The 13296-nt window shown below is 38.2% G+C and overlaps 1 protein-coding gene across 1 annotated transcript; it reads left to right on the top strand.

Moving 5' to 3' along the window:
• The first annotated feature begins 2129 nt into the window (after positions 1-2129).
• Positions 2130-10915, top strand: LOC116784641 (sulfotransferase 6B1-like). Its single transcript, XM_032683436.1, has 7 exons — positions 2130-2399; positions 3559-3695; positions 4366-4455; positions 5092-5218; positions 6008-6102; positions 6611-6767; positions 7674-10915. The coding sequence occupies exons 1-7, from the start codon at positions 2198-2200 to the stop codon at positions 7802-7804; spliced, it is 939 nt and encodes a 312-aa protein (XP_032539327.1). The 5' UTR covers positions 2130-2197; the 3' UTR covers positions 7805-10915.
• The last annotated feature ends 2381 nt before the right edge of the window (positions 10916-13296 follow it).

Raw genomic sequence — 13296 nt, 5'->3', positions numbered from 1 at the left:
AGCAATTCTTAGCTACCATCAGTGCAGTGATGCAGGTGGGGCCAACTGGCTGCCCTTTGGCCCAGATCTCGTTCAGCAGATGGATCCAGGAAGAGCCATGTGTTATCCACTTGTTTCAGATCATACCTGTACATAGGTAGTCTATGTTGATACAGCCGTACAGAGAATAGGAGATGAAGGGAAAAGCAAAAGATTTTGTATGGATTGAACAAAATTGAAGTAAAAATGTAGGGCTACGTCATCCCATGCCTCAGGTGTGAATCCCTCAGAGAGAGCAAATGGCAAAAGTACACAGGTAGGTAGTTGCTGGTCCTCGTGCTTCAAGTGCCTAACAACCAGCATTCAAAAGCTGGAGTTAAGAAAGCATGCTATTTTAGTGCTTGGCATAAATTTTTTGGAGGAGCTATTTTCTTGTTCCTTGTGACCCATCCATCCTTTTGACAGAGACTTGAGTATTAAAACCTAACACCAGTTTTTCTACTGAGGTCAGTGCACTCAGAAGCTCATCACCTTAAGTACATTATAAATGCTAATCATTGTAGCTGAGGTTATATTATTACCAACTGAGGAATGACTGATCAATTGTTAAACAATGATCGAGCTCATTAAGGAAGTGTATAAATAAGTTATTTCCGTGTAACCACCAGAAAAATAGAACTCTGTACCACAGTCTGACCAGTGGCCAAGGACTGCATGTGCCCCTGTGCCCTCCTGGGCACCAGCTGGAGGGAGCAGTCTGCCACCCTCACAGGACTGCCCACAGCTCAGTCTCTAGCACACTGAACATTTCCTCTCCCAGTCTCAACAAGTTTGATCTAACTTTGTTGAGATAATAAAAAAAAAAGAAAATCCCAGCAGACTGAGTACTGGAAAGAGATTAATTGCCTTTAGGATTTTGATTTTGACGTTTAAGTTCCAGTCTGCAATTCATGTAATTCTATTTTGTTATATTTTTTTTACAAACTCTGTGTTGTAATCACGGATTTTTGTTGGAAGTATAAGGTGATAGGTAAGGCCACACAAAAGAAGAAAAAGGCTCCTGATGGTTTCCTGGAAAAACCCATCACCAGGGGAGACATTCCCAGGAACTGATAAAAGGGTTAAAATCAAGAAAGGAGTGATATGGAGATAACACGGCCTTTCTTCCTGAACATCCTGGCCCCCAAACTTGGGAAGTGGACCCTTGGGCCTATTTCATCTGTCTATCACCCCAAAAATTAGTTTATTGAGTATAGCCACTCAAACTGCCTAAAGAAAAACGTATAAAGAGATATTGGACATAAGCAAAAATCAGGGAGAAGTTCCATCAATGCCGCGGAGGTAACCGAAGGGCTACCTTTCCTCCCTCCACCTTCTTGGAATGCTGTGAGGTTAGCGATTGCTTTATACATATGCACTAATTTTACTTTTGTTCCATTCAACTTTAAAATTTTTACTTATTACTTCATTGTAAGTTGCTTTTGCTTCAGCGTGTGGGCCTATGCTTTGTATTATTGTTATTACTAGATACTATGCTTTTTTTGCAGTTGGACCCTATTCCAGGCACAGCAAACCCCATATATCACAGATATGTATTAATAAACATGTTATTTTGTGAACTGTTGGAGTGAGTTCATTTTCAGGTGCCGACAGTTTTGTCGACAGTGAAATAACTCATAGGAGAAACCTGCTGAGGAGTTTTTCTACCGCTATTAAGTGCAGTCCCCATATAAAAGGTATCAAATGTCCTATCCATCTTGGTGAATCTGTTAAGCCAAGGGTCTCATTAGATGAGACGCTAAAAGACTGTTTTGGACGTTAAAAGGCTGTGATCTCCTGGGGGACAGTGATAGCCAAAAAAATAAATTAGTACAGGTTGGACAGAAAATGCTTCTTTTCTGCCCCTTTTCATGTGACAGGCATGGTATTTTGAAATTATCTAAGCCCTTTTTCCTAGAATGCAATTGCATTTGGTTGTTTATCTTGTTTGTTTATGTTCAACTTTTATTGATTTCAAAAGGTTCAAATTACTCTTTGGAGTGGCACATTTCAGAAAGAGTAGTAAATTATTATCATAGGGTCCAAAAAACCTCCAAACAAACAAAGCTCAAAAAAACCCCAACAAAACAAGCACCTATAAAAAGGTAACTTGTGGGTTTCTTTTTCTACATAGCATTTCACACTGTGTCAGAGCCTGTGTGTGTGAGAGGGAAGTAGAATGGATAAGTCAAGGAAACATTTTACTGATCTTATAGATAAAGGAATAGCGGCTGCCAGTTTACTGCCTCGTGATGAACTGCTGTTTTCTTACAATGGAACTCTCTACCCTGTCACTATTTGTAGTCCTGAAACATTCAGAGCCTTGGAGTCCTTTGAATCCAGAAGTGATGATGTAATTTTGGCAGGATACCTTAAATCTGGTGAATATATTTTGCTTTTTTGTTAAATAAGGTCATATAATTGCAAATAGGTGGATTTGTATTAATATATGCAATATATATGATATAATATATATTATATTAAATAATTGTATTTAAAATGTTCACAAAATTTTGTGAAATGTATTTTGTTCTGAAAAAGCACAAGATAGTTAATTATGAGGATTTTATGTAGGAAATTTTCCAAAAGACTGAGAAAAACAATCTGATTTCTTTTCTATAACATGTAAAGGTTTTTGTTATCTGTACTTTTCATAGTTATGAAGTTAAATGCATGAATTGGAGAGAATTAAAATACACTGATTTACACCACACATAATGAGATCTCTTGATATTACAGGATCTGCTGTCACATTTATCTTTGTAAAGTTAACAGCTTTGTAGTTTTACACAGAATTGAGCTTTCCGTACCTTCCCATGCCATGCTGCATTTTCTTTAGTTTGTTTCATATAGATGTCAGGAAATAGCTATCAGAAATATTTTTTAGCACTTGAAATGATCACATTGTTCAATACTTATTAGGAAATCAGGAGGGGATCTTTGCTAGGAATGTAAGTTTACAACCTTTGCTCCTTTGCTCCTTTCTGCCTGAGAGCACCCTGTGCTGCCCCTTATCAGAGCCACAGGTTTGGGTCAAATGTGTCTCATATTCATTTTAATCTAGTAGTTTCTCTCCTCCAGCTGGGTTCGCACTGTCTTAGAACTGAAAGGATTGCAAGATTTTTGATTTTTTATCATATTTTCTTTTTGAAGAAATGCTTGCACCAGACTGCAGTTGTTAAGACTGTAGTGAGAAAGATGTAGGAACCCAGTATCCAGAAGTCAGGAAATGGTAGACTAAAGATGGGAGTTCGCTACAGACTCTTTGGTATGTTTTGAGAAAAATATAATAAGTGTATAGGAAATGTCACTTCAGAGAATTTTTTTCTTATTGGCAAAGCAAATGAGTACATACAGCACAGAGGACTAAAAGTAGGACCCTGACAGGTGATTGTTCAGATAGTCAGCTGTGATTGTATCACATGAGAGGAGACCAGGTAACTCACCTAGTAGTACTACCTTCCTCCTGGCTTTCCTGGAAAATCCATTTCTGTTACTTCTAAAACTTTTACAAGAAATTCTGTATTTTTCCTCTTTCAGGCACAAACTGGCTAAGTCAAATCTTAACTGACCTGATAAACATATCTGAAAAGAAAACACAGAATAGAGAAAGTGGTGTGAATGATGAAGAACTAGAATTCCCCTACCTTGAAGTTGGAGATGCCGAGAAATATGAGGTGGGAACAGAATATGTATAAAATTATTGAAATTATGTGCTTCAAATACTGAATATATGGAGTGTGAAATATTCCACTGTTTGAAAAGAACTCTCCTGCTTTTCTGTATATGGCATCTGGTCAGGATGAATCTTGTCTAGATTGCCAAATGGTGAGGAATAAATGAACACTTCAGTGAGAGTGACAGGAGCACTTACCCATTAGATGCACAAGAACTGGAGAAATTCAACATAGCATCTTCTGTGTTTAAGAAGAGCTTCAAGAAATATCAAATAATGAAATACTAGCTTTTGTGTCTTTTACTAGCTCTTCCTCCTCAACCCTGCATCCTTGAGATCCTTCAGCTTTCACATATACCCAGTTAGAGTCTGTATCTTACCTTCAGATTTGATCCCTCGTCTAACAGAACATGTCAAATTCATTATCACTAAAGAGAATTAACAATGGATAATCTTTCTCTAGTCACTCATTCTCAGAGGTTTTTGAAGATTAGAGCTACTCACAGCAGCCCACTAATATCGCAGGGTAAAACATACAAACACAGAAAAGTACTTTTATTGGCCAATAACTTGATAAGTTTAGCAAGGCAACATTTTAGAATAGGCTGTTGGAAAGAATATTTGTACTAATTGTAGTGAACTGTCCACTCTCCTCCTTCCAATTCCTAAAGCGAATGACCAAATTACCTTCTCCAAGATTTATGGTTACTCATCTCCGTCCTGAAAACCTTCCCAAGTCTATCTTCAAAAATAAAGTCAAGGTGAGTGCTGATTTTAATGTCTTGAAAGCAAACGCTTCAACAGCTTTTTTTTTTTTTTTATACCAACGAAGTACTTTTCTGCCAATTTTCAGAATCACTCTTATACTTAAGTGTTTAGCCTGGCCATTGCTACATGCCTGTTTAAGTACTGCCATTCATCTCACTTCACCTCTGTTCGTCTTTATGGGCACCTTTGTGACAGTCTCCATAAGGGAATTGCAGGGCTTGAACAAATCCTCCAGAGGCAAAATGCATTTTGACACAGTTTCCCATGGGAGACATTTTGTGGTGTTGTCACAAGTGAGGGCTTCAGAGAGAATTTGTATTTTTGTGATTTTTTCTCTGCTACCTAAATGATGAATTATGCTTGTATTGAGCAAAACATATTTAGATTCTGCATAATTAATTTGGTTAATCTGTATAAAGTACTTTAATAATTAAAGGCAATCATCTTCACATGGTTCCAAAGCAAAGTTAAATACTTCATCTTCTTAATTTGGAATGAAATTGCTATGTCTGCAAGTAGCATACAAGATATTAGAAATTCCCCAACTGCAATTATAAAGTATATTATTATTGTTTTCATGCTATAGCTTGTTACATCTTTCTGTACAAATAATTAATTTTTTTTTCTAGATATTGTTATTGATTCGTAACCCAAAAGATGTAGCTACATCTTTTTACCATTTTTCCAAAGGCCTGGCTATTCTTCCCTCCTATGAGACCTGGGATGATTTCTTCACAGATTTCATGACAAAGAAAGGTACAGTATATTATTCTGGCTGTGTCAATTATTCAAGGCTTTGTCTTTGTCTAAAAAAGCTTTACTTCATTAAATCAGCTTCACTAGGAATTTTTGGTTTACAGTACAAAAGCAGAGATTAAAGAAAGAAAGACATTTGCACTAAAGTTTACCATACTTGTCTTACTGCTTGAGGATAAGTCCCTGTCAAAACTGCAGTTCCACAAGCTGCTTTAACTTGTCTAAACTGATATTTTTTCTGGAAGAAGTAGTTCTTCCTTATCTCTGTCTTGGATCCCCTTCACCCCTCCTCTCCAGTGTCCATCATCTTGTGTCCGTACAGGCATATAAACACCTACATGCTAAATAGGATGAAAGGAATTATTTGGACTAAGTCTAATGCATTAAAAAGGAGAGAAAATAGTAACACTAGTTTAAATTGCATAAGTTTAGCATAGCATACAGCCAGCTGAAGGGAGGATTACACAAGGTTTCAAAGTGGATTAAGGGAGTCTGCAAGATGGTTTGAGTACTGATAGCTCTTTGGTGCAGAGTCCCATCTGCCCTGAGATACAAGTTTTACTGTTCCAACTTACGAATTGTATCATATCCTTGAGACTTGTGCATATGCCAGAACAGCCTGGAGCAAAACCTATAATTTCCACAGAAGGGTGTAAACTCTGCCATAGACATGATTAATATTGCCCGTGGCTGAGAGATCAACTTAATGAATAAAATTTAGTTTATTTTTTAAGGAGCTTGTCTAATGTTCATTTATGACATATCTTAGGATTCTTTTGTTCTATTTAGTGGCCTGGGGATCCTACCTCGAATACCTTTCCAAATGGAACAAATATGCTGATGAAGAAAATGTTATGACAATAACTTATGAAGAGCTAAAAGAGGTGAGGATATCAATAATTACAAATATTTTATACTTCAAAGAGCATTTTTTCCTAAACCAAGTCACCATTATATTCATGTAGGGTATGCAAACTGTGTGGGATAGATTCTTGTTTTACGTAAAGAAAAGGTAAAATGCAAACTCAAAAACCTTTTAAAATTTCGCTTGAGAAAATTATTATTGTTTTTTATTTAGCTGTGCTATAAGCCCAAATAATTGTAAATCAAAATTCCCAATAATTTTCTGGGAGGAGCTTTTATATATTCAACAGTGTAGATTTTCTTCAGCTGTAAATCGTGCACAATCTTTTGTAATCTATAGGGAAACAGCTCATATCTCCTCTAAAATAATTATGGAGAAGAGAAACACTATGCATTACTCTAGTCCTACTGAACTCTATGAATATTCCATATATGTAGCTAGCAGAGAGATGTAGGGAATTGTAAACGCCTTGGAAAGCAGTGTAATTTGCTTGAATGTCATGTGGTATGTTACCTTCCTCTTTCCAGAATCCTGTCGTGGGTGTGAAAAACATAGCTGCTTTCTTAGGGATTTCAGTGACTGAGGAGGAGCTTCAGTTTGTGGTAGAGAGGAGCAGCTTTCAGTCAATGAAGAAGAACTCACAGAAGACCCATGGGGCATTAGGCAACATTCTCTTTCGCAAAGGTAGGAAGCTCCAAGTGGTTCAGAGGTAGAAATGTCACATTCTCAAGAACTTGGGCCATTCTTTGCTTCTTTTTTTTGCACACATATTAGCATTGCAAGTTAGTATCAAGCAGGTTATCACTATTTCACTTGAGAAAGCTATTCAAGGAGCACTGGTGAGAAAGATACCCAGCAAGGCTTTGGCAACAGAGCAAATTTTATAGGCTGTCAGATGGCTGTCAGGAAGGAGGAACTGTCATGTGTCTGAACTCCTCTTCACCTCTGTGCCTATGTCACTGATTGTTCAACCATTAGAGGCTTATCCGAGCAGGCAGCACTGGGCCAAACTCAACCCGAGTGGCACGATCACACTTTTTAGGAGGGCCACTGCCAAACCCCTGTTCACTCTTACAGGTTAGGAGGAAGTCAAGCATGCAAGAATCAGGTACACGGAGGAGGGGCAACAAAAGGGAACTATTTTTGCAGCATAGTGTAGGGGACACAGAAATGGGAAGGCCAACTGGCTGTCAATCTATTTATGCACTTTACGTTAAAGAAGTCATTAGATAAAAACTCTATCTGCCAAAGGAGCAGAAACCCAGCTCTGCCTCCTGCGAGGTAATTCTTAACCAATTCTTCATGGTCTTTCGCTTTGTCAGTCATAACTGACTGGAGTAGAGAGCTGTAGGGGACCAGGATTTTGGCTGCCTTTTTGAACACAATCATTGGAAGAGAAGTATTCTCTTTTGCATTACAGCAGTTTCGCAGATATGCAGCTCCATTGATTTCACAAAATTATATTGGTGCAGAAATGAGTAAAGTTTTATCTGGAAAAATAGATCAACAGTATTTAGTGCACAATGGAATAAGAATGGCAGATGTATAGAAAATTTTTCTTGATTTTCAAGTTTCTTTACTTCTCTGAAGGTGCTGTAAGTGACTGGAAGAATCTTTTCAGTGAAGATCAGAATGAGAAAATGGACAAAGCATTTGAAGAATATGTAGGAGGAACTAAACTCGGAACAAAGTTAAAGTATGAAGTGTACTGTAAAGCCTGAAGAGTAATAAAATGTGGTCAGAACAAGAACTTCACAAGGCACACGCTGATAATCTGAATACTATATACTGGAAAATTAGATCAAATTATCAAAGCACCTTAGAATTACTGTAATAAACAGACTGCAGCAGCCTTTATAGTGACAATGATGAATAGTAGGCATTTGTTTTATGGTGAGATCTTTGGCTTGCTTTGACTACACCCATTTGCTGAAAGACATGTCAACTAATCATATTCACAAAAATTCAACAGCCCTGTTCCAGTAGCTGGCACCTGGAAGGAAATGCCCCTTTTCTTTCTAGCCAAACCCCATCTTTCTAGACTATTTTGTAGTTATTTACTATGCAGATAATTTTTTCTTCAAAAACATTTCAAATCAAGCAACATCTTCACAGAAAAGATTACTAGCAAAAATATGGATCTGACACAAACCTAATGACAAAGGATGTCTTCCATGACTTCAGCACAAACCGAATCAGAGCTAGAGAGAGAAGAAAGAAAGGGAATGAGGATCTGCATTCTTAAGGATTTTAATCTCACTGAATGCAAAGTGTCAGGATGGATTTCAGATTATAGGCTGGTGTCAACCAGAAAAATTCACTCAGAGGCACTGCTTTTATAGGAACATAGAACAGCCCAGGATGGAAGAGATCTTGAAAAATGATACAATCCAACCTTTCATGAGAAATGGAGTCTAGATGAAATTATTGCATCTTGAAGACCTCCAGTGATGGAGGACAGACTTTACCACATTTCTGGAGAGGTTGTTCCAGTGAATGATTGTTCTCACTGTAAAAAATTTTTTCTTATATTAAGATGAAACCCCTCCTCACGTGAACCCACTGCCTGTTACCTTCTCCATATGGCTCCTTGTGAATAGAGAACCTCTGTCCTCTTTGTTGCTGCCCTTTAACTACTGAAATACTGTGATGAGGTTGTCCCTGAGCCTTCTCATCTTTGTGGTCCTCCTTTGGAACCCCTCCAGTTTGACAGTGTCTTGAAAATGGTTCTGTTGAGAGAGTGGGAGTGCCAAGAGTGATGGTGTGAGATATTACTATACTCAGCTATATTGTACTGCCATTGCTATTTGGCACTGTGGACACAGTATTTCAGACCTGTCCGGGGACTAATTGCACTTCAGCCACCTGTTCTGGGAAAAGAAGCAAAATTAAGTTCTTTAAGTACAGTTGAATTAAAAACAGGAAAAAGCACACCCAATTTATAGATTCACCACTAAGCAGATAAGAAATAAAAATAAAATATACGCTAGGGAATAATAAAGTATTCTTTGTCTTTATGCTTCACTCTTTTAAAGCTTGTTGGTTCTGCCTGGACATATGTAGACATGTAGAGTTTTGCAAAGAAATAGGAATGCTTAATATTTAGAAAAAATGAATTCAAAAGCAGAGCAGCTGAAAATCCTGATGCAAGTCATCTTTGAACAACTACAAATTATCGGTAAGAACCCAGAAATGTACCAGATGCCTTGGAGAACATATGTAATAGCTGTGTTAAAAACTTGAGAAAGAATCAAAATAGAGCAGTCACCTTAACTTGATACCTGGAAATGCACTAGCAAAAATGACCAAGCAGCCCCCCATGAAACATTTTGAGGATAATAAGGTAGTAAGTATAAATCATGTCAAAGCTGTTTGTGTTCCTCCTTTAAAAGATAACTCACATCTTGAATAAGCCATAGACAAAAGATACAATAGGTGACAGCATCAGAAAGGGTCTGAAATTATATGACAGAAGAGACACAATGTAAATCCAGAAATGTATGGCCTTGTATGTGGAGATGGCAATGTGCAAATGTCGTTATAGAAATGAAACTGAAGTACTGAAAGTAGATTTGTGTTCCAATCAATTCATACAACAGCTGCAAAAGGCATTCAGAAGCAGGGTCACCAGCAGCAATACCTTCAGGAATATCCACTTGTTTACATGGATGTTATGAACTCGGTTGCATGCTCGTGGTCCAACTGCATATACTGGATGACAGCAAAACTGGGAGGTCAATTAAAGCAGTATCCCCTAGTGGTGAGTCCTGGTCATATTCAACATTGTTCTTAGCGCTACTGGACAAACTAATATCACATACTGTGTCATAAATGGTTGACTTTTAAGTCTGGAGATCAGAATAGATGGCTGAAAGTACTTGAGAAAATGGGGAAACAATTTGAAACAACATAGCAAATTGAAAAGACTAGCAAACACAAAGATCAGTAAAAGTAAGTGTAAAACACTACATTTAGAAAAGAGAAAGCAAAGGCACAAGTACTCAATGGGGGAAACCAGTGATGCAGCAGTTGTCATGAAAAGACCTGAGGAATCACACTCAGCAGGAACTAACATGGTGACAGTGCTGGAAAAAAATGGCCAAATCTTATTCAGGTCTACTGTAACAGGAGTACCATACCTAAAACACAGGCAATAATTATTACAACCTCTGTTTGCAGGTCTTAACTGGAGAATGATGCTCTGCACAGACTGCAAAGAAATTTCATCTGTCAGGGAAAAGATAATCATGCTTGATACTTTAGCAGTACAAGGTGAGGACTAGAAATTCACATAAAGTCCCTTCTAGATCTATACTTGTAGGCAATGTGTAATATAGCAGACCAGCTTTCTCTGTTCTTACTGATCCCCTACCTGTGCCCCTTCTTGCATGAATTATATTTTCACCAAACACCTCAGTTTATGGAACAGGCAAAAGTCTATCAAGTCTGACTTCTTATGTGATAATTTCCCCCCGATTAGATCCACACCAGATTTTAGAGTTGCATTCTGGGTTCTCACTGGCTGAATCCCATTGCAGCTTCATGGAAGCTTTTGGGTTTTCAGACACTGATACCACACAAGAGCCTTCCCTTGCAGTGAGGCTTTCCAGGCACAATGGACTTTGAGAAGTAAATCTGCGTATTGCATTTATTTTAGTTAAGAAGGTGAAATCATTAATCTTAAAAAACTGTTACCTTTGTAGCATTTTTGGGTGAGAGATTATGTAGGTAGTTGTTACTGAGTCTGGAAACAATCTTTGCAAACACCGGATGCTACACGGCTTCCAGGGGAAAGACAAGCTCTCTGGGTAATTCCTCAAATAATAATACATCACCATTACTCTACTGAACTAGATTAAAATTAGTTGGACAACACCTAAAATAAAATAAAACATAGACATGTCCTCACTGATCTGGCAGAAAACCAGACCATGACCTGTTTCTGCAGTTTATCCTCTCCTGTGTCATCCCAAGGCTTGGGTTTAGTCTCTTTGTGCCCTTACAGTCTCACTCTGAAGGACTGAGCTATTCAAGCAGTAAGACCTCACGTGCTTTTGGCCTGTTGAAGATGCACTGCATTTAGTGGAGTAAGGAGGTGGGAGAGGGGAGGATAGAGAAGGCAAGCTGCCATGTTAGAAAATTAATGTAGGCAAGGAAACTTGATGGATGACTAACATTATGAGAGAGTGAAACGTCAGCAGAGGTGAAGTCAGTGAGTGTGAGAATCAATTCAGAAAAATTTGGGAATCTCTTTTCAAGGTAAGATATAATTGTCTAACACAATAGGAGTGGCTTTCAAATGTTATTACTGCTAGATCCTTACCAATCTTCAAAATAAAAAAAAAAAAAAATCTTTCTTTTTGGTCTAGTCTTTTTTGTTACTTATGATTCCTGAAATGATATATTTCTACTGAAGGGGATGCTTACATTGTATTTTTTGCTGTTTGCTTTAAGGAGATGAACGAACCAGAAAAATTATATTAACCCATCTCCTACTTCATGTCTTTTCCCCAATCCATTTTTCAAAACAAGGCTAAGGTAAATCTTTGGCTAAGGTGAATTTTCTCTTTATGTTGTACTGCAAATGCTTCTGATACCAGCATTTCTATCCAAGGCAGATTTTCCTGTAGGTAACTGAGCAATTCAGAGTTTTGCCTGGTGACCATATGAGCTGTGCCATATGAGTCAGTCACCTGCTTACCCTGAGACGCTGGCTGTCGGACAGACAGCGCTGGGACTGGGACTCCTGGCATCCTCAGGGCACCTGGTTACCACTAGTCTCTCCAGAGAGACAGGGCTGCTCTGAGCCCTCACCTCTGCAGCTCCAGAGCAGACTGACAGGTGACTGTGACAGCATCGAGCACCCTGCTGATAAGCAGAGATCAGAGTCTAAGGGTTAAAGGGTCTGGAGGCACCTCTGTCCCCAGTAGCTCAGGTTGTTAAATTTCGTGTCGAGGTCTTATCTGGCTCCCTCAGGATTCAGGTGGCTGGCTCCAAAGACAGGAGAAAAAAAGTTTTAATTTCTTGATGCTCTTTAGTATTGGCAAGGGGAAGGAAATTTTCCTTTGCAACTCAGAGTAAACACATGGACAGAAAACTGAAAACAATAACAAAAACAAAGCTGGCAGAGAATATAATGTATGAACACTGTCCCAAACTTTTATGAGTAAAATAGCACTGCTAGAGAAAATATTTCCAATAAAATGGTCCGTTTTGATGGTTCTGCATTTTGAGAGAAAAATAATTTTAAATTATTGTTTGTAAGTGACTTTTATCAATCTTCCAAGTCTTACAGTTATGCTTTTGATTTAACACCTCCTCATGCTTAATTAAGCTTGTGTTTAGATTTACTAAGTGTCTAACAGCCATTTATGACGAAAGAGACGAGTATGTGATGCAAGGGTTTGATATATGGATAGTGAACAGGACTCATACTATATTCAAGGGCATGAAAAGAAGAGTGAAAGGCCCTCCACAGGAGAATTAAGCTTTTCTATATTGTCTGTCTGTTTGGCTGATCTGTGGAGATATCTATTTTTGCACCTCAATACTATTTATCTTCTGAAAAGGTATCAGCTAGAATACAAATAACAGCCACATAAAGAACAATTTCACCCAAAGATTAAATTATGGATGTTAGGAGAGAGAAATGGAACTGAAGTAATACAGGTGGAATTTGATTCACATTAATGCAGAACCTAAGTATTGATCTTCACATGAAAGTGACCCTCCTGTAGGATTCGGTGACGTAAAAGTCTCAAATGTGAGTATTTCATCATGAGAATTCTGGCTTAAATGGTACTTGTCCTTAGCTCTGGAGATACTACCTGAAGTGATGATGTTACAGGGACTGGCTTCAGGACAGAGCCACCATCTGTAAGGAAGCCGTGGTGGATGTGTATCCACCAATGTAGTCAATAAGCCAGGTTGAGATTCACTGTCCACATGTGCACTACATGCCACTTATCCAGTTTGAAAATTGCATTGCAGTGCTCAACAGTTAAAAATATTTCAGGGAATACCTTTTATAGGTCTTTCTTTTGTTTCATTTAACATTTTGAATGTTATTAGTTGTTGCCCCAGTATATCCCCTTCCTAGTATCGGCTGCAGCAAAGGCCCTATGCCTCCATTGTCAGTCTGCAGTCCTGTAATGTACAAAGAGGTTAACAGGGTACAGAGTTAATCAGTGACTTGTACCTTCAACCCTGAGTG

Source organism: Chiroxiphia lanceolata, chromosome 3 (assembly GCF_009829145.1).
Source record: "Chiroxiphia lanceolata isolate bChiLan1 chromosome 3, bChiLan1.pri, whole genome shotgun sequence".
Classification (NCBI taxonomy): domain Eukaryota; kingdom Metazoa; phylum Chordata; class Aves; order Passeriformes; family Pipridae; genus Chiroxiphia; species Chiroxiphia lanceolata.
Note: the sequence above shows the minus strand (reverse complement) of the source record. Positions and strands in the feature narration are given on the sequence as shown.